The 22,597-nt window shown below is 43.4% G+C and overlaps 2 protein-coding genes across 2 annotated transcripts; both read left to right on the top strand.

The window, feature by feature from the left end:
* Positions 1-8,657, top strand: LOC139374784 (uncharacterized). Its single transcript, XM_071115923.1, has 6 exons — positions 1-471; positions 1,398-1,525; positions 1,720-1,887; positions 5,386-5,544; positions 6,954-7,065; positions 7,279-8,657. Exons 1-6 carry the CDS (start codon positions 216-218, stop codon positions 8,220-8,222), a joined length of 1,767 nt encoding a protein of 588 aa, XP_070972024.1. The 5' UTR covers positions 1-215; the 3' UTR covers positions 8,223-8,657.
* A 9,357-nt stretch (positions 8,658-18,014) lies between these two features.
* Positions 18,015-22,319, top strand: LOC139374811 (uncharacterized). The gene is made up of 3 exons (XM_071115955.1): positions 18,015-18,464; positions 18,823-18,953; positions 20,563-22,319. The coding sequence occupies exons 1-3, from the start codon at positions 18,182-18,184 to the stop codon at positions 21,622-21,624; spliced, it is 1,476 nt and encodes a 491-aa protein (XP_070972056.1). The 5' UTR covers positions 18,015-18,181; the 3' UTR covers positions 21,625-22,319.
* Positions 22,320-22,597: the final 278 nt, after the last annotated feature.

The following is a 22,597-nucleotide window of genomic DNA, read 5'->3' as shown; positions in this document are numbered from 1 at the left end:
AAAAGTAAACGGTGAACAAGAACAGTTTCCAGGTTAGCGTTGTTATTTATGGATTTATTAACACTCTGGAACTGAAGATATGACTAATTTAACTGCACAATATCACACACTTATCACATGTAGTCTTTACTTCGCATTGGAGACCAGACGTTGTCAATAGAAGTTATCTAGGGGACGATAGCTAGCTAGATACTGACGTTAGCAAGCTGCTAACAATGGCTAACTGTATTGTTTTTCACACTCAAATAGCCTCCATCATGGAGGTGCTAGCGAATGCAGCCGTGGCAGAGATCTGTAAAGTCGTAGACGACGACTATGCAGTGTTTCGTTTGGAAATAACTCAAACCCAAAAAGAAAACAGGACATTGCGGAAGAAACTACAGCTACTGGAACTGAAGGTGGCACGGGAGCGCGTCCTCGCCAGTCCCAGTAGTGTCAAGATCATCGACCGATACAGAGGAATGGCAAGAGGTACATTTAGCAAAGGCCGAGGCTGTAAATATATGTCTGTCGCCTCCTGCACATGTGTTCAGATGTGTGACAGCGGCCCAGCTGTGACATCATCTCTGAGAGGTCATCCCTTTACGGTCTCTATGCTGCCACCTACTGATATGTAAATCAATCTCTCAGTGCAGCGCAGCTCATCTCTCAGGAAAAGTAGTGGTTTCGAAAGGAGTGGACATTTAGAAAGGAACCATATAAGAAGATGTGGGGTTTTTGAAAGGTGCAACTTAAGACGTCGTTTGGGTTATCGGACGTTAGTCGTGGTCTTGCACTCTGCAGAGATGACAGCAAGGAATTTCAGTTATGCAAAGAAAATGTCTATTGTGAGCTGTGTCTTTGAACGTTACCTACAGGTAGCCATGTATGTAACTATTTTTTCGCAAATGTAAGTACTAGCTAACGTTAGCTACCTTAACTTTTTTTACAATATTTGAAATATAATTGATATATCAAGTCATCGCGGTTCCAGCACTTCTCGAAATCCACTCTTCCCGAAACGCCCACTCCTTTAGACACCCCCACTTTCTAAAGGGATGACTGCTCTGAGAGATGATGTAGCAACTGGACCCTATTGAGATGTGTTGCCAAGAATTGGGTCTTGGGCAGTTTTTGGATATTATGCAATAATTCCCCTGATTACTTAGCTAGCTGTCTTGCTCAAAAACACTCATTCTAACCAGATTCTTGATTTACTGCACTTATTATTTACTCAATGAAAACAATGTGATGCATGGAATATAATACATCAATCAATAAATAGAATATCAAGCAGTTATGAGAAGTGTTGCCTTACATCCTGGCCAATTCTAGACAGTGTCAATAGTGTACAATACAGCGTTGAACATTGACAGTAGCTAACCTAACCACCTCTTTCCCCCCAATCACTCTCTCAGGTGGACATCTCACTGGAGGCTACAGGAGCTTTGTGAAACCAGCGGGACACAATACATGGAGAGATGACCAACCAATCACTGTTGATGAGGGGAGTGGAACCTCAACCCAGCACATTATCATGATAGAGGTTAGTGTAATAGTGTTGCATAAAAAATGTGCTACTTTGTAAATCAAAGTATTTCAGAAAGGCTCCCCTCAGCTATTCACTTGTTTACATGTACATCCTCGTGTATCTGCCATAGGGGAGCTTGTGAGACTTCCCTACAACATTGTTATACAATTGAACTCATGTACTGATAACCTCCTCTCTTTTTGTGTCAGTCTGCAGAGGCTGCAGGTCCTGGAGTCAAGCAGGAGAGGTCTGAAGGAGAGGAGGACCTATGGCACAGCAGAGACATTCGGACTGGAGCAGTTAACGAGCCCCCTGTAGCCAATGAGGACCCCACCACCCCCCCAGTGCAGCCCAGGACCCGACGCAGAATCACGGAGGTCAGTGGAACGCCGAACGCCGTCCTCAAGTCAGAGACAGACACCGAGACTTTAACAGGGCTGGGGCAACTTGGCTGTCCTCTTGCTTCCCGCTCAGAGTATTTACTTTATGGTAACACGAGCCAGAGGACGGTGAGGTCCCATCCGTATTCAAGTGACTTGTTACAGACTCAGAATGGCCCGTCCTGTTCATATGCTACAGAGACAGAGATGATACCTGGTGACATGCCTTTGGTCTTGGATACACAGACTAATTCAATGACAGGGGACTGGAACCAGTACAGTAGTAGTGTATACTCTGAAGGGTTCCAAGATAATAAAGGGGAGGGGTTGGTCGTAGATGAGGTGACTGTGAAAGTGGAGGGCGATGCTCCTCTGACATGGAATGCAGACCAGACTCATTTAGGAGAAGGACACTCGCAGGGAAACACCAGTGACTTCTTAGACTACAGGGAAAGCTTAGAGACAAATCTAAATGTTGCGACCCACTCCCCTTTACTCGCGTTCAGAGATCGCGATCCAGTGTCCACGTCGATGGCACCTTCCAATTCACACGGCCGCATCCTTTTCGATGAGGTATTGAACTCAAACAACAGGGCTAGAGCGCAGGCTCAGGGAGGGGGAGCAACATCAAACAACAGTAAAGAGAAACGGTTCCTCTGCATGTTCTGTAACAAAGGCTTCAGCTGCCCCCAGAAGGTGGAGATCCACCAGAGGGTCCACACAGGGGTGAAACCCTTCAGCTGTACGCAGTGTCATATGCACTTCGCCAAGGCTGGCAACCTGAAGAGGCACCATATGGTCCACACAGGGGAGAAACCATTTAGCTGTAGCCAGTGTCACATGCGCTTCGCCCAGGCTGGTGACCTGAAGAGACACCAGAGGGTCCACACAGGGGAGAAACCCTTCAGCTGTACCCAGTGTCACATGCGTTTCACCCAGGCTGGTGACCTGAAGAGGCACCAGAGGGTCCACATGGGAGAGAGGCCGTTTGCCAGTACGCAGTGTGGGAAGAGGTTTTCAGAGAGGAGATACCTCAGGATACACCAGCAGAAAAAACATTCCACTAAATAACTTCTGACATTTAGATCAAACCCTGCATTAAAGGAAAAAATACATTTTCATTGTTGTAAGCAGAAAATATCCACAGATTCATTTAGAATAACAAGAGTAACAGATTTAAATGTTGAATATTCCTGGGTAGAATATTGCATCCAGACATTGTGTGGAACACCTTCCTAATATTGAGTTATACCCCATTTTTGCCCTCAGAACAGCCTCAATTCGTCAGGGAAATGACTCTACAAGGTGTCGAAAGCTTTCCACAGGGATGCTGGCCCATGTTGACTCCAATGCTTCCCACAGTTGTGTCAAGTTGGCTGGATGCGTTTTGGGTGGTGGAACATTCTTCATACACATGTAAACTGTTGAGTGAGAAAAACCCAGCGGCGTTGCAGTTCTTGACACACTCAAACCGGTGCACCTGGCACCTACTACCATACCCCATTCAAAGGCACTTAAAAACGCGACACTGTCTACACAGGTTGACTCACCTGCACCCGCTTTCTCCTGTTGTGCTATTTGCAAACCAATTGTTCTGGGGAACTGCAGTAAGCTTCATAATGTATAATGAAGAACGCAATCTGCTTTATCTCCTAACGTATTGCACAAGTTTACTTAATAGGATCGGACCCTTTTTTTCAATTTTTGCCTAAAATGACATAACCAAATCTAACTGCCTGTAGCTCAGGTCCTGACTTGATACCATTTGAAAGTAAACACTTTGAAGATTGTGTGAATGTGGAATTAATGTAAGATAATGTAACACATTAGATCTAGTAAAATATAATAATACAAACAAAAAACATGTTTGTTCCATCATGTTTGAAATGCAAGACAAAGGCCATTTAGGATTCTGTGTAATTTAGATGTTGTCCACTAGGTGGCAGCAGTTTGTGTGCAAAGTTTCAGACTGATCAGTTTATTAATTGTTTTATTTTATTTCACCCTTTTATTTAACCAGGTAGGCTAGTTGAGAACAAGTTCTCATTTGCAACTGCAACCTGGCCAAGATAAAGCAAAGCAGTTCGACACATACAACAACACAGAGTTACACATGGAATAAACAAACATACAATCAATAATACAATAGAAAAATCTATATACAGCATGTGCAAATGAGGTAGGATAAGAGAGGTAAGGCAATAAATAGACAATGGTGGCAAAGTAATTACAATATAGCAATTAAACACTGGAATGGTAGGATGTGCAGAAGATGAATGTGCAAGTTGAGATACTGGGGTGCAAAGGAGTAAGATGAATAAATAAATAAATAGAGTATGGGGATGAGGTAGATTGGATGGGCTATGTACAGGTGCAGTGATCTGTGAGCTGCTCTGACAGCTAGCTGGTGCTTAAAGCTAGTGAGGGAGATATGAGTCTCCAGCTTCAGAGATTTTTTGCAGTTCGTTCCAGTCATTGGCAGCAGAGAACTGGAAGGAGATTGTAGATGTTTAGTGTGAGTCTGGAAGGAGAGTTTACAGTCTAACCAGACACCTAGGTATTTGTAGTTGTCCACATATTCTAAGTCAGAACCGTCCAGAGTAGTGATGCTGGACGGGCGGGCAGGTGCGGGCAGCGAACAATTACACCACTTTAACATTACACCATTTTGTATAAAGTCTGCCAGGAGTTTGCCCAAATGTGCCGAATTGGTCAATTTATACATTTTAAGTAGCTACAAATATAAAAATGTATTGAAAAACAGCAAAGAAATAGTTAATACGGTATTGATAAACCATCCTGTGGCTATTTCCAAATACCCCAGTATACACGGTTTACCTCCCAAGCCTAGTTCTTAATGTTTTGTACACTCGGTGTATAAGGCATATACTGTATAAGCCTAAAAAGTCTGTTAGATATTGTGTTTGTACTGTGTAGTCTATAATGATGTTCACAAATGCCTATTTCATTCAATACTTAATTTTTTTCCCAAGACACTTTTAATGAGAATATGAATGCAGATTTGTAGCTGACATGTATATTTGTGGTGTATTTAAAACTTGTTTTTATGTTTATTAATAAACACAAAATGGTACTCTAAGACTATCATTGAGGCTCTCTTTAATATACATCACATCTGATTTCACCCTATTCTGCATACACCTGACAGCACTTTATAACCATTATACACTTACTAAATATACCTACACATACCCACACACTAACAAACACCTACTGTTCAAGTCAAAATAGTTTTGTCAGGTTTGTCTGACTTTTTGACTTATCATAGCTGACTCATATTTACCCACAACATCATATTTATGTCCACCATGATGAGTTTAACAACAATAAAATCATTCTCTAACTACAGTATAGGACTCGGATGTAGTGGGGATTGATAAACACTCCATGTTTAAAGTGTTTATTATCTGTGTGTGTGTGTGTGTACCTGAAGGAGTGTATGTCTGTGTAATCTGTATCACTTGTCTCTTCCAGGAGGGTCCAGAGGTGCTGCTGGTGAAGGAGGAGGGGTGTGAGGAGGGTCTGGGGAACCCTGAGGGGAACATGGTCATGGAGGACAACCAGACTACACCTCCTCCTGAACCCACAGAGGAACCAGCTGAGCAGCACAGGACGACACACAGTCTCACTGAGGTAAACCCACTGTGAACTACAGTCTGTTTGGTATTAGGCCTCTCAGAGTATGAGTGCTGATCTAGGATCAGTTTGTCTTTTAGATCATAATGAATAAGACTATATAGACAAGTGGGGACCTGATCCTCAATCAGCACTTCTACTCTGAGACTCTTTGTGGATACGGGCCCTGGGCATCTCAGAAAAGGGCCTAGGAATCCAGTTCAAAGTTTTTTTTTAAGACTAAAAAAACTCCCAGCTCAGAGTAGGTTTTAGGATGATGTAAAGACACTGTTCAGACAAACTCTGAGCCAGGAGTAAAATCAACTCATAAAAGTTTGTCAGCTTGTAATCTCGGCAGTTTGACGCTCATTGGCATTGTCTCAAATAATGGGGAATAACCAATCGCAATGAGGCATCGCCAGCTGTGAACTCTAGAGCAGTGATTCCAAAACTGGGGAGGCAGAGTGTAATTTCGAAATAATTTTTTCTCTTGTCATGTCAGTCATTGCATACCTTAGAGAGCTATTTTGAACTTGTCAGAAATGTCCAGATCAACTAGCCCATGTCAGCTAACATTTTGTAGCCCATAGATTGTTTTGTAAATGCTTGAGTTACTCAAATATTACGGGATGTTCCCCAATGCTGGAAGGGGGGCCTGAGTGAAAAAGTTTGGGAACCCCTGCTCTATAGCACGCTTTAGACAACCACAATGAATGTGACTGTGAATGTTGCAATAGTAAATCGTTTGATATCATTTGTCACCTGACACGATCACTTTGCCTAGTCTTAATTATTGTCTATATAATATGTTGGCATGCATACCCTTTTTTTATGTTTATTTTTTTTTTAACCAATTATGATGGTTGTTGAAAGCAAGATGTTGCTGTTATGTCAACACACTCGTCACTCCTTTTTAACAACTCTATATCGCTTTGGCACAGTGGGCATCAGGTCACTTGTCAATAATGTTGCATGCAACATTTTACTAAAGGTCGATTAGTTTTCATCGAACACAATCAAAGTTAAGATATAATGTAGGTCTATATTATTTATGGATTATGGATTGATCATATAGAAATATCAAAACATTATTTGAACAACTCTAAAGCATTTGCAAGTGGCACAGGAACCACTGCCTCGCTGCATATTTACCCATAAGAGTAGGAATATTCTCAGCACTTACGACCAATTTCCTACTCTGAGATGCTTTGTGGATACGGGCCCAGGTCTTGATAAATGTTGTCTTAAGTGTGGGACCATGTCTTTGAATTATCGAACCATTGAAGAGTGTCAAGTAATCAAATTAACTAACATGTTTGCATAGTACTCATAGCAATCCCTCATTACCCAATCAGAAGATGATCCATAGCAGGGTGCTGATATCAGATTTCTTGATCTAACATCCTCTCACTCTGTATCTCTTACAGTCAGTAGACATGGAGGATGGGAAGCCTCATCTGCTGCTGGTCAAAGAGGAGAAAGTAGAAGACAGACCAGAGAGCATTGACCTTCTTAGTGGACTAAAGATGGGGGAGCAAGGTATGGGAGAAATACATATAGCCTACATACAGTAATAGATCTTCAATGGGACTATTTTTTTATTTTCTTCATTCATAAAATGAAATCAATACAACTTATGTTTACATAATAAACACACACATTATAATGTATGAACAATTTATTGACTCAACTGCACATGTAGAGTCTTCTCTGCCATGTTTGTGAAGTCTATTTTCTAACCTCTTACTGAAGGTGGTTGGCTGGAGGCTAACAGAGCAGACTGGGTGGCCATCTTGGATTCCCAGACCCAGACGGGTACAGCTAAGAGCCCAGGGGACAAGGTCACTGAGCAGGCCAGGATCAGAGGGGACAGCATCAACTTTAAGATGGGGAACAACACTGTTAAGCGCAACCAGAAACAGACAGTCGATCACAAAACAACAACCAAACTTAGTCTCCATGACAACAGACTGGCTGAGACCAGGGCGGGGCGTAAATTAGGTCTGCGGGGACAGGGACGTCCGTCCTGCTCCTATAGTTGTGATTCAGAGAGACTGATGGGGCCTCAGGTTAACCCCCTAACAGGTGCTGCCTTCAGCCTGCCTTCTATAGGATCTATCAACTGGAACATGGACCCTGCGACAACACAGACACTCCCTGGCCTTCATCCTCCTCACACTCTCCTAATGTTAAACCAGACCTCAGACAATGCCAGTGCCTCAACACTAAATGGCTACACAAGCCCATTGACAAATGACAGTAGTAGTAACGCTATCAGCAGATCCAGTGGTAAAGAGAAGCGCTTCCCGTGTTCGTTCTGTGGGAAAGCCTTCAGTTTCCCCAAACAGGTGAAGATCCACCAGAGGATGCATACGGGGGAGAAACCGTTTGTCTGCCCCCTATGCCGGGCCAGTTTCTCCCACCCGTCCAACCTGAAGAGGCACCAGAGGGTCCACACAGGGGTGAAACCCTTCAGCTGTACCCAGTGTCACATGTGCTTCACCCAGGCTGGCCACCTGAAGAGGCACCAGAGGGTCCACACGGGGGAGAAACCCTACAGCTGCCCCCAGTGTGAGAAGAGGTTCTCCCACCAGCACCATCTGAAGATGCACCTGAAGATCCACACAGGAGAGAGGCCGTTCGCCTGTACGTTACCTCAGGATACACCAGCAGAAAATGCACACAGCCTTGTATAGATTGTAGTGATATGTAGTATTAGCTAGTATAGTGACATGTAATGTAGTACTAGTTAGTTTGTAGTTAATTCTGTTGGTTTTGGATGTAGTAGGGAACTGGATGAGGTGAACTGAGGAAAGAATGAGTATGATGAGGCAGAGTAGATGATATGGTGATGATGGTGTCTGTAAAAATGCTTCAATGATAACCTTGTCTTTTTGTTTGATGCTGGTGTTTTATAATGAGGAAATTATAGTGCCTTAATTCATGTTTACTTGACAGAAAGTAGTGAAGATGTGCGTACTGTAATGTTGAACCTTTTCCAAAGCGAGGGTACCAGATTTACAGAAAAAGGTAAAGTGTTACCATAGTGAGAAAAGTTAATCTACTTGTCACATATATCATTTGTGCAATGTGTGTGTGACCATTTAAAAAAACATTAATTACAAAATAGACTCTGCTGACTGACTGACTTGGTTATTTTTGTATCATTGCAAGGACTGAGTTGCCCTTAGCTCAGTCAAACCAAAACATTATACTTAATTCTTGAATCAACACATATGGATTTTTTTTATGAACTCCAATGACTCCATGTTGCTAGGTACTTCAATCACAGTGTTAAAGATGGGCTTGACTGTGATTAACATTTTATAATATAATTTAATGTTTCTGTAAGTACAGCAAATATTTTCTTAAACCTTTATGCTTTTCTGTTGAATTTGGTGAATATCTATATAATCATTATATATATATATATATATATATATAATCAAATGTATTTATATAGCCCTTCAAACATCAGCTGATGTCTCAAAGTGCTGTACAGAAACCCAACCTAAAACACCAAACAGCAAGCAATGCAGGTGTTGAAGCACGTTGGCTAGGAAAAACTCCCTAGAAAGGCCAAAACCTAGGAAGAAACCTAGAGAGGAACCAGGCTATGAGGAGTGGCCAGTCCTCTTCTGGCTGTGCCGGGTGGAGATTATAACAGAACATGGCCAAGATGTTAAAATGTTCATAAATGACCAGCATGGTCAAATAATAGGTCTGGGACAGGTAGCACGTCCGGATTCCATAGCAGCAGGCAGAACAGTTGAAACTGGAGCAGCAGCACGGCCAGGTGGATTGGGACAGCAAGGAGTCATCATGCCAGGTAGTCCTGAGGCATGGTCCTAAGGCTCAGGTCCTCTGAGAGAGAGAAAGAAAGAAAGAGAGAATTAGAGAGAGCACACAAACTACTGCAGCATAAATACTGGAGGCTGAGACAGGAGGGGTCAGGAGACACTGTGGCCCCATCTGATGATACCCCCGGACAGGGCCAAACAGGAAGGATATAACCCCACCCACTTTGCCAAAGCACAGCCCCCACACCACTAGAGGGATATCTTCAACCACCAACTTATCATCCTGAGACAAGGCCGAGTATAGCCCACAAAGATCTCCGCCACGGCACAACCCAAGGGGGGGCGCCAACCCAGACAGGAAGATCACATCAGTGACTCAACCCACTCAAGTGACGCACTCCTCCTAGGGACGGCATGAAAGAGCACCAGTAAGCCAGTGACTCAGCCCCTGTAATAGGGTTAGAGGCAGAGAATCCCAGTGGAAAGAGGGGAACCGGCCAGGCAGAGACCGCAAAGGCGGTTCGTTGCTCCAGAGCCTTTCCATTCACCTTCACACTCATTTACCACTACACTCAAAACTTCTAAAGAACAAATAGGAGGCCTGCGTCTTGTGACCGTAGCGTACGTGTAGGTATGTACGGCAGGACCAAATCAGAGAGATAGGTAGGAGCAAGCCCAAGTAATGCTTTGTAGGTTAGAGGTAAAACCTTGAAATCAGCCCTTGCCATGACAGGAAGCCAGTGTAGGGAGGCTAGCACTGGAGTAATATGATATCATTTTTTGGTTCTAGTCAGGGTTCTGGCAGCCGTATTTAGAACTAACTGAAGTTTATTTTGCATCATTTTTGGACAGAAAGTTTCTGATTTTTGCAATGTTACATAGATGGAAAAAGGCTGTCCTTGAAACAGTCTTGATATGTTCGTCAAAAGAGAGATCAGTGTCCAGAGTAACGCCGAGGTCCTTCACAGTTTTGAGACTACTGTACAACCATTAAGATGAATTGTCAGATTCAACAGAAGATCTCTTTGTTTCTTGGGACCTAGAACTAGCATCTCTGTTTTGTCCGAGTTTTAAAGTAGAAAGTTTGCAGCCATCCACTTCCTTATGTCTGAAACACAGGCTTTAGCGAGGGCAATTTTGGGGCTTCACCATGTTTCATTGAAATGTACAGCTGTGTGTCATCCGCATAGCAGTGAAAGTTAACATGATGTTTTCGAATGACATCCCCAAGAGGTAAAATATATAGTGAAAACAATAGTGGTCCTAAAACTGAACCTTGAGGAACACCGACATTTACAGTGGATTTGTCAGAGGACAAACCATTCACAGAGACAAACTGATATCTTTCCGACAGATAAGATCTAAACCAGGCCAGAACTTTTCCGTGTAGACCCATTTGGGTTTCCAATCTCTCCAAAAGAATGTGGTGATCGATGGTATCAAAAGCAGCACTAAGGTCTAGGACCATGAGGACAGATGCAGAGCCTCGGTCTGATGCCATTAAAAGGTAATTTACCACCTTCACAAGTGAAGTTCTATGATGGGGTCTAAAACCAAACTGAAGCATTTCGTATACATTGTTTGTCTTCAGGAAGGCAGTGAGTTGCTGCGTAACAGCCTTTTCTAAAATGTTTGAGAGGAATGGAAGATTCGATATAGGCCGATAGTTTTTTTATATTTTCTGTGTCAAGGTTTGGCTTTTTCAAGAGAGGCTTTACTACTGCCACTTTTAGTGAGTTTGGTACACATCCGGTGGATAGAGAGCCGTTTATTATGTTCAATATAGGAGGGCCAAGCACAGGAAGCAGCTCTTTTAGTAGTTTAGTTGGAATAGGGTCCAGTATGCAGCTTGAAGGTTAGAGGCCATGATTATTTTCATCATTGTGTCAAGAGATATAGTACTAAAACACTTGATCCTAGGTCCTGGCAGAGTTGTTCAGACTCAGGACAACTGAGCTTTGAAGGAATACGCAGATTTAAAGAGGAGTCCGTAATTTGCTTTCTAATAATCATGATCTTTTCCTCAAAGAAGTTCATGAATTTATTACTGCTGAAGTGAGAGCCATCCTCACTTGGGGAATGCTGCTTTTTAGTTAGCTTTGCGACAGTATCAAAAAATACATTTCGGATTGTTCTTATTTTCCTCAATTAAGTTGGAAAAATAGGATGATCGAGCAGCAGTAAGGGCTCTTCGATACTGCACGGTACTGTCTGTCCAAGCTAGTCGGAAGACTTCCAGTTTGGTGTGGCGCCATTTCCGTTCCAATTTTCTGGAAGTTTGCTTCAGAGCTCTGGTATTTTCTGTATACCAGGGAGCTAATTTCTTATGAGAAATGTTTTTAGTTTTATGGGGTGCAACTGCATCTAGGGTATTGCGCAAGGTTAAATTGAGTTCCTCAGTTAGGTGGTTAACTGATTCTTGTCCTCTGACGTCCTTGGGTAGGCAGAGGGAGTCTGGAAGGGCATCAAGGAATCTTTGTGTTGCCTGTGAATTTATAACACAACTTTTGATGCTCCTTGGTTGGGGTCTGAGCAGATTATTTGTTGCAATTGCAAACATAATAAAATGGTGGTCCGATAGTCCAGGATTATGAGGAAAAACATTAAGATCCACAACATTTATTCCATGGGACAGACTGTGACAGTGAGTAGGTCCAGAGACATGTTGGACAAAACTCACTGAGTCGATGATGGCTCCAAAAGCCTTTTGGAGTGGGTCTGTGGACTTTTCCATGTGAATATTAAAGTCCAAAAATTAGAATATTATCTTCTATGACTACAAGTCCGATAGGAATTCAGGGTACTCAATGAGGAACGCTGTATATGGCCCAGGAGGCTTGTAAACAGTAGCTATAAAAAGTGATTGAATTAAGAATTTAGATGCAAAGATGTCTGCAGAAAGAATGGGGTGTCAGCTATGACATGACACCTTGAGAACATCAATTTGGGTAATTGAACTACAGTAATTGAAGTTGATTTACCTCCGCTAACAGAATTACGGTAATGAAATTACGTTATGGGTCCCCTATTTGCACTGTACAGAAATGCATAATTATGGATTTGAATGTTCATGGTGATGAATTCTGAATAGGTACACACAGGTAAAAATATGCGATATCCACTTTTGCATATTTGGGTATTAATCTACACACGGGCTATTACTCTAAAGCACTCGACCCCCCCAAACAAGACCACAGTTGGTCCGAACCAGACAAAATCTAAACCTATCATGTACAGTTGAAGTCGGAAGTTTACATACACTTAGGTTGGAGTCATTAAAACTTGTTTTTCAACCACTCCACAAATTTCTTGTTAACGAACTATAGTTTTGGCAAGTCGGTTAGGACATCTACTTTGTGCATGACACAAGTCATTTTTCCAACAATTGTTTACAGACAGATTATTTCACTTATAATTCACTGTATCACAATTCCAGTGGGTCAGAAGTGTACATACACAGTTGACTGTGCCTTTAAAAAGCTTGGGAAATTCTTCGAAAATTATTTCATGGCTTTAGAAGCTTCTGATAGGCTAATTGACATAATTTGAGTCAATTGGAGGTGTACCTGTGGATGTATTTCAAGGCCTACCTTTGAACCCAGTGCCTCTTTGCTTGAGAAATCAGCCAAGACCTCAGAAAAAAATGTGTAGACCTCCACAAGTCTGGTTCATCCTTGGAAGCAATTTCCAAATGCCTGAAGGTACAACATTCATCTGTACAGACAATAGTACGCAAGTATAAACACCATGGGACCACACAGCCGTCATAACGCTCAGGAAGGAGACGCGTTCTGTCTCCTAGAGATGAACGTACTTTGGTGCGAAAAGTGCAAATCAATCCCAGAACAACAGCAAAGGACCATGTGAAGATGCTGGAGGAAACAGGTACAAAAGTATCTATATCCACAGTAAAAATGAGTCCTATATCGACATAACCTGAAAGGCTGCTCAGCAGGGAAGAAGCCACTGCGTCAAAACCGCCATGAAAAAGCCAGACTACAGTTTGCAACTGCACATGGGGACAAAGAGGATACTTTTTGGAGAAATGTCCTCCAGTCTGATGAAACAAAAATAGAACTGTATGGCCATAATGACCATTGTTATGTTTCGAAGAAAAAGGGGGAGGCTTGCAAGCCGAAGAACACCATCCCAATTGTGAAGCACGGGGTTGGCAGCATCATGTTGTGGGGGTGCTTTGCTGCAGGAGGGACTGGTGCACTTCACAAAATAGATGGCATCATGAGGCTGGAAAATGATGTGGATATATTGAAACAACATCTCAAGACATCAGTCAGGAAGTTAAAGCTTGGTCGCAAATGGGTCTTACAAATGGACAATGACCCCAAGCATACTTCCAAAGTTGTGGCAAAATGGCTTAAGGACAACAAAGTCAAGGTATTGGAGTGGCCGTCACAAAGCCCTGACCTCAATTCTATAGAAAATTTGTGTGCAGAACTGAAAAAGCGTGTGCGAGCAAGGTCTACAAACCTCACTAAGTTACACCAGCTCTATTGTGGGAAGCTTGTGGAAGGCTACCCAAAACGTTTGACCCAAGTTAAACAATTTATAGGCAATGCTACCTAGCAAATACTAATTGAGTGTATGTAAACTTCTGACCCACTGGGAATGTGATGGCTGAAATAAATTATTCTCTCTACTATTATTCTGACATTTAACATTCTTTAAATAAAGTGGTGATCCTAACTGACCTAAGACAGGGAATGTTTACTAGGATAAAATGTCAGGTATTGTGAAAAACTGAGTTTAAATGTAGTTGGCTAAGGTGTATGTAAACTTCCGACTTCAACTGTATATCGACGTTTCACAATTTTGGACATCACAGTAGAGTTCAGTGGAAAGTATTCAGACCCCTTGACTTTTTCCACATTTTGTTACGTTACAGCCTTATTCTAAAATGTATAAAATAAAATATTTTCCTCATCAATCTACACACCCCATAATGACAAAGCAAAAACATGTTTTTAGAAATGTTTGCAAATGTGGGGGCTCCCGAGTGGCGCAGATTCTGGGTTCGAGTCCAGGCTCTTACGCAGCCAGCCGCGGCCGGAAGTCCCATCGGGCGGTGCAAAAACCAAGCAATGAGGTCGAAGGAATTGTCCGTGGAGCTCTTAGACAGGATTGTGTCGAGGCACAGATCTGGGGAAGGGTACCAAAAAATGTCTGCAGCATTGAAGGTCCCCAAGAACACAGTGGCCTCCATCATTCTTAAATGGAAGAAATGTAGAACCACCAACATTCTTCCTAGAGCTGGCCGCCCGGCCAAATTGAGCAATTGGGGGATAAGGGCCTTGGTCAGGGAGGTGACCATGGTCACTGTGAAAGAGCTCCAGAGTTCCTCTGTGGAGATTGGAGAACCTTCCAGAAGGACAAAAATCTCTGCAGCACTCCACCGACCAGGCCGTAAATAAAGAATAGCCAGACGTAAGCCACTCCTCAGTAAAAGGCACACAACAAACCGCTTGGAGTTTGCCAAAAGGCACCTAAAGGACTCTCAGACCATGAGAAACAAGATTCTCTGTTTTGATGAAACCAAGATTGAACTCTTTGGCCTGAATGCCAAGCGTCATGTCTGGAGGAAACCTGGTACCATCCCTCTGGTGAAGCATGTTGGTGGCAGCATCATGCAGAGGGATGTTTTTCAGCGGCAGGGACTGAGAAACTATTCAGGATCGAGGGAAAGATGAACGGAACGAAGTAAGAGATATCCTTGATGAAAACCTGCTCCAGAGCGTTCAGGACCTCAGACTGGGGCAAATGTTTACTTTCCAACAGGACAACGACCCCAAGTACACAGCCAAGACAAGTCTATGAATGTCCTTGAGTGGCCCAGCCAGAGCCCGGACTTGAACCTGATTGGACATCTCTGGAAAGACCTGAAAATAGCTTAATTTCCCCCCACCTTCTGATGTTCCCAGAATCTCTATGTTAACCAAGGGGTTTTCAAATGTCACATCAGTAGGGTAGAGAGAGGAAAAAGGGGGGAAGAGGTATTTATGAGTCATAAACCTAACCCCAGGCAAATGTCATGACAGTGCTCATGGATCCTTTTACATGAAAATGCCCATTTGTTATATGACAGTCTGCAGTCCATGCTGGGGGAGAGACTCTAAAGCGGCTGGTCACAAACCCTGACCCTGGATCAGAAGCCATTGCTCTTCCTTCCCGAGTCAGAACCAGGACCGAACCGCAAAGGACAGAGACTCCATCATTGCACAAAACACAACCAATGGACAGGTGGACTGAACAACTTCAGTCCTGGTGGTCATCAGTGAGACAGAGGCTCCAGTCAGGGATCCAGTCTGCAGCCCAGACCATTCTCTTCAGGCTCAGTGCAGGGATGGAGCCGGACCTGGGGCTGATAGAGATAGACCCTCCTGTTCCTATGATACAAACACCAGAGTATCCATGATGAATTGAGCAGGTCACCCTGGGCTTCAGCCTTCACAGAGAGTTGTGGGAGACCCCCCTGGTGGTAGTCTAATAGGAAGTCTGTCTTCTCTTTCAGGATATCGTCTAATGCCTAGTGAATGGGTTCATAGAAGGTCTAGGCCTTCCTCAGTTACCTCATGGTTACCCCACCAATACAGGATGGGTGTTCAACACAAGAGGTATCTAGCCTATAACACAGCACACAATCCCAACAACACCCAAACAATGGCTCGAGGTCAAGGAGGGAGCTCAAAGACTAACCACATGAGGGTGGTTGCTTCTGTTTCTACCTCTAGTGTCATTGGGTCACAACGTGAGAGGTCGAGCATTAGGACGGATGCTGACAAGCTGTACGCCTGCCCCACTTTTGGCAACTGCTTCACTGAAGCAAACTATGTGAAGAGGCACCAGACCGTTCTCACCAAGATGAGGCCCTTCAAGTGTAAACTATGTTACAAGAGCTTCTTCTTCCTGAGTAACCTTATCAGACACAGGAGTGTCCACAATGGGGAGAAATCGTAGCACTGTGGCTTGAGATGTACGCAGGGGATATCTGGGCACCATTCTTTAGCTGACCTATTATGGTTGTCATGTGAAGTGTCTTGGGGTGAGAGTTTTTTTGGGATGACTAAGTGCCTCAGTTGAGCATCTGGGTATGCTCACATTCTCACATGACTTGTTGTTTGGTGTGCTGACATTAAAGTGTAACACTACATTTCCCCCTCTGAGTTTGGATTTTCTTGTGTTCTAATCATAACAATATAATGTTGAGGAAAGCCAGTGTGTCTATGTATGCGGAAGACTCAACACTATACACGCCAGCTACCACAGAGACTGCAATGACTGCAACACTTAACAAAGAGGTACAGTTAGTTTCAGAATGGGTGGTAAGTAATAAGTTAGTCCTAAATATTTCAAAAACTAAACTGCTTGGAGTAACACTGTCATGGTCAAAACATATTGATACAACAGTAGCTAAGATGGGGAGAAGTCTGTCCATAATAAAGCGCTACTCTGCCTTCTGAACAGCACTATCAACAAGGCAGGTCCTGCAGGCCCTAGTTTTGTCACACCTGGACTACTGTTCAGTTGGGTGGTCAGGTGCCACAAAGAGGGACTTAGGAAAAATGCAATAGGCTCAGAACAGGGCAGCAGGCTGGCCCTTGGATGTACACAGAGAGCAAACATTAATAATATGCATGTCAATCTCTCCTGGCCCAAAGTGGATTTGTGAGAGTAATTGACATATTGAATGCACCGAGCTGTCTATTTGAATTACTTGCACACAGCTTAGACACCCATGCATACCACATAAGACATGGGACACCAGGGGTCTCTTCACGGTCCCCAAGTCCAGAACAGACTATGGGAGGCACACAATACTACATAGAGCCATGACTCCATGTAACTCATGCAAGCAGTAAAATTAGATTAAAAAAACAGATACAAATACACCTTATGGAACAAGGGGGACTGTGAAGCAACATAAACATAGGCACAGACATATGCATACACACACACACGATAACATACGCACTATACACACACATACACATGGATTTTGTGTTGTAGATATGTGGTAGTAGAGTAGGGGCCTGAGGGCACACACTTAATGTGTTGTGAAATCTATTGTAAATGTATTGTAAGGTTTTTTAAATTGTATAATTGCCTTAATTTTGCTGGCCCCCAGGAAGAGTAGCTGCTGCCTGGGATCCATAATAAATACCAATACAAATACACAATTGCCTGTACGTTGTGTCTCAGTAAAAGGGAAAATCATTCTACTCAGGAGAACTTCTACATTCCAAATCCACAAAGTTTACACCCCAAGGAGCGTTGCTGCTCATTCTGCGGTACAGTCCAGTGGAGGCTGCTGAGGGGAGAACGGCTCATAATAATGTCTGGAAAGGCGCGAATAGAATAACATTGGATAATGTTCCACTCCAGCTGTTACCATGAGCCCGTCCTCACCAATTAAGGTGCCACCAACCTCCTGTGATACAGTCCAATAAATGATAGGACTAACACACACAAAAAAAACATTAATTGTTGACCATTTAGGCTTTAAAAAAACAAAACATGAATCACATAGAAATACTTTGTTATTATTTGTATGATAACTAGTATAAAATAGATCGATAATTGTGGACATTTTCCATTATTTTGGCACTACAGGACTCTTATTCGGGATTCCAAAAATCCGTGACTCGGAAGTACTTAGTTCTTCTTGCCTGCGTCACAATTGCTGGACCACAGAGTTTCTGTACTGCCTTTGGTCGGACTTTTGCGCAACCAACAAAACCGCAGTGTCCAATTACAATTTCTACGTTAGCGTTTTTAATTCGCGTTGGAGATAGGATTTGGTTGACATATGTTATTTAGGCAACGCTAGCTAGCTGCTAACAATGACTAACTATATGGTTTTTCACACTCAAATAGCCTCCGTCATGGAGGTGTTAGCGAATGCAGCCGTGGCAGAGATCTGTAAACTCGTAGACGACGACTATGCAGTGTTTCGTTTGGAAATAACTCAAAGCCAGAAAGAAAACAGGACATTGCGGAGGAAACTACAGCTACTGGAACTGAAGATGGCACGGGAGCGCGCAGAGAGGACAATGCGAGAGCGCGTCCTCGCCAGTCGTCCCAGTAGTGTCAAGATCCTCGACCGATACAGAGGAATGGCAAGAGGTAGATTTAGCAGAAGGCCAAGACTACCGGCCATAGTGCCCTGTTCCCCTCAGCGCACGTGTGGCTTTACATGTGTTAAGTACACATGGTTAACCAAAATTGGGTGTTGGTCAGTTTTTGGATTGCAAGGAATAATTCCACTGATTCCTTAGTTATCCTGAACAAAGACACTATCATATTTTAACCAGATTCTTGATTTACAACATTTCCTATTATTTACTAATTGAAAATAATATGATGCATGGAACATAAATCAATCTATAAATAGTGTATCAAGAAGTTATGAGAAGTGTTACCTTACAGTGTCAAAACTGTCAATAGTGTACCTAACCACCTCTTTTCTCCCAATCACTCTCAGGTGAAGGATATCTCACTGGAGGCCACAGAAGCTTTGTGAAGCCAGCTGAACACACTACATGGAGAGATGACCAACCAATCACTGTTGATGAAGGGAGTGGAACCTCAACCCAGCACGTTATCATGATAGAGGTTAGTGTAATAGTGTTACTTTGTCAATCAAATGTGGCCCGTTTATTTCCCAAAGGCTCCCCTCAGCTATTCAGTTCCTTACAGTGCATTTTCTAAATTTTGTTACATTACAGCCTTATTCTGAAATTGATTCAATTGTTTTTTTCGTACATCAATCTACACACAATACCCCATAATGGCAAAACTGATATTACATTTACATAAGTGTTCAGACCCTTTACTCAGTACTTAGGTTGAATCCTCTGTCAGCGATTACAGCCTTGAGTCTTCTTGGGGATGACGCTACAAGCTTGGAACACCTGTATTTGAAGAGTTACTCCCATCCTTCTCTGCAGATCCTCTCAAGCTCTGTCAGGTTGGATGCGCAGCTATTTTCAGGTCACTCCAGAGATGTTCGATCGGGTTCAATTCCAGGCTCTGGCTGGGCCACTCAAGGATATTCAGAGACTTGTCACAAAGCCACTCCTGTGTGGTCTTGGCTGTGTGCTTAGGGTCATTGTCCTGTTGGAAGATGAAACTTCACCCCAGTCTTAGGTCCTGAGCAGGTTTCTAACAAGGATCTCTCTTACTTTGTTCCGTTCATATTTCCCTCGATCCTGACTAGTCTCCCAGTCCCTGCCTCTGAAAAACATCCCCACAGCATGATTCAGCCACCACCATGCTTCACCGTAGGGATGGTAGGTGATGATCGGTGCCTGGTTTCCTCCAGACGTGACACTTGGCATTGAGTCTTGGTTTCATCAGACCAGAGAATCTTGTTTCTCATGGTCTGAGAGTCCTTTGGGTGCCTTTTAGCAAACTCCAAGTGGGCTGTCATGTGCCTTTTACTGAGTGGCTTCCGTCTGGCCACTCTACCATAAATACCTGATTGGTGGAGTGCTGCAGAGATGGTTGTCTTTCTGGAAGGTTCTCCCATCTCCACAGAGAAACTCTGGAGTGCTGTCACAGTGATTATCGGGTTCTTGGTCACCTCCCTGACCAAGGCCCTTCTCCCCCAATTGCACAGTTTGGTCTTGGTGGTTACAAACTTTTTCCATTTAAGAATGATAAAGGTGAATGTGTTCTTGGGGACCTTCAATGCTGCAGAATTTTTTGGTACCCTTCCCCAGATCTGTGCCTCGACACAATCTTGTTTCTGAGCTCTACAAACAATTCCTTCAACCTCATTGCTTGGTTTTTGCTCTGACATGCACTGTCAACTGTGGGACCTTATATACACAGGTGTGTGTCTTTCCAAATCATGTCCAGACAATTTAATTTACCACAGGTGCACTCAAATTAAGTTGTAGAAACATCTCAAAGATTATCAATGGAACCAGGATGCACCTGAGCTCAATTGCTTTATAGCAAATTAAGGTTTTAATGTTTATTTTTAATACAATTGCAAAAATGTCTATAAATCTGTTTTTGCTTAGTCATTATGGGGTGTTGTGAGTTGATTGAGGACATTCTGAATAAGGCTGTAATATAACAAAGTGTGGAAAAAGTGAAGGGGTCTGAATACTTTTCGAAATCATTGCACATCTACATCCTCATTTCTCGTGAGACTTCCCTATGACATTGTTATTCAACTCATGTACCGGAATATCCTCCTCTCTTCTTGTGTCAGTCTGCAGATGTAGAGGCTGCAGGTCCTGGGGTTAAGCAGGAGATGGCTGAAGGAGAAGAGGACCCACGGCACAGCAGAGACTGCCAGACTGCAGTGGCTGGAACACCCCCTGTAGCCACAGAGGACCCAACCACCGCCCCAGCACAGCCCAGCAGCATCACGGAGGTCAGTGGAACACAGAACACCATCTTCAAGACAGAGACATACCCCAACACATCAACGGGGCTGGAGCGACTGGGCTCTCCTCCTGCTCCCCACTCAGAGTATTTACTTTATGGTAACCATAGCCCGACGACGGTTCTGTCCCATCAGGACCCAAGTGACTCGTTACAGACTGTCAATGATCCGTCCTGTTCATACTCTACAGAGACACAGATGATACCTGGTGACATGCCTGTGGGCTTAGATACACAGTCTAATCCAATGAGAGGGGACTGGAACCGGTACAGTATTAGTGTATACTCTGAAAAGTGCCTGGATGAGAAAGGGGAGGGTCTGGCCTTAGATGATGTGAAAGTGGAGGGCGACGCTCTGAAATGGAATGAAGACAAGACTCATTTAGGAGAAGGACACTCACAGGGCAACAGCAGTGACTTCTTAGACTACAGGGAAAGCTTGGAGACTAATCTAAATGTTGGGACCCACTCCCCTTTACACAAGTTCAGGGATCACAACCCAGTGTCCACGTCAATGGGGCCTTCCGATTCACACAGCCATGTCCTTTTCGATCAGGTATTGAATTCAAATAACAGGGTTAAAGCCCAGGCTCTGGGTGGGGGAGCAACATCAGGAAAAAGTAAAGAGAAGCGGTTCCTCTGCGCGTTCTGTAACAAAGGCTTCAGCTGCCCCCAGAAGGTGGAGATCCACCAGAGGGTCCACACAGGGGAGAAACCCTACAGCTGTACCCAGTGTCATATTCGCTTCGCCCAGGCTGGTGACCTGAAGAGGCACCAGAGGGTCCACACAGGGGAGAAACCCTTCAGCTGTACCCAGTGTAACATGCGCTTTGCCCATGCTGGCAACCTGAAGAGACACCAGAGGGTCCACACAGGGGATAAATAATACAGCTGCCACCAGTGTGAGAAGAGATTCTACCGCCAGCACCAGCTGAAGATGCACCTGAAGGTCCACACGGGAGAGGTGGTTTGCACTGCAGCAAGAGGTTCTCAGAGAGGAGCTACCTCAGGATACACCAGCAGAAAACCATTCCACTCAATAGCTTCTGACGTTTAGATCAAACCCTGCATTAAAGACAAAGATGAATTGTCAAAAGATCCGCAGTTGAATTTGGAATTACGAGAGTAACATGTTTTAGTGTTGAATATTCGGGAGGAATGTTGCTTCCAGACGTGTGATATACGCTGAGTGTACAAAACATTAGGAACAACTGCTCTTTCCATGAATGCAGGTGAAACCTACAGCATGATCCCTTATTCATGTCACTTGTTAAATTCACTTCAATCAGTGTAGATGAAGGGCAGGTGACGGGTTAAATAATCATTTTTTAAGCCTTGAGACAATTGAGGCATGGATTATGTACAGTGGGGCAAAAAAGTATTTAGTCAGCCACCAATTGTGCAAGTTGTCCCACTTAAAAAGATGAGGCCTGTAATTTTCATCATAGGTACACTTCAAATATGACAGACAAAATGAGAAAAAAAATCCAGAAAATCACATTGTAGGATTTTTTATGAATTTATTTGCAAATTATGGTGGAAAATAAATAAGTATTTGGTCCCCTACAAACAAGCAAGATTTCTGGCTCTCACAGACCTGTAACTTCTTCTTTAAGAGGCTCCTCTGTCCTCCACTCGTTACCTGTATTAATGGCACCTGTTTGAACTTGTTATCAGTATAAAAGACACCTGTCCACAACCTCAAACAGTCACACTCCTAAATCCACTATGGCCAAGACCAAAGAGCTGTCAAAGGACACCAGAAACAAAATTATAGACCTGCACCAGGCTGGGAAGACTGAATCTGCAAAAGGTAAGCAGCTTGGTTTGAAGAAATCAACTGTGGGAGCAATTATTAG

The sequence above is a fragment of the Oncorhynchus clarkii genome, chromosome 19 (assembly GCF_045791955.1).
Source record: "Oncorhynchus clarkii lewisi isolate Uvic-CL-2024 chromosome 19, UVic_Ocla_1.0, whole genome shotgun sequence".
NCBI classification, from domain to species: domain Eukaryota; kingdom Metazoa; phylum Chordata; class Actinopteri; order Salmoniformes; family Salmonidae; genus Oncorhynchus; species Oncorhynchus clarkii.
Note: the sequence above shows the minus strand (reverse complement) of the source record. Positions and strands in the feature narration are given on the sequence as shown.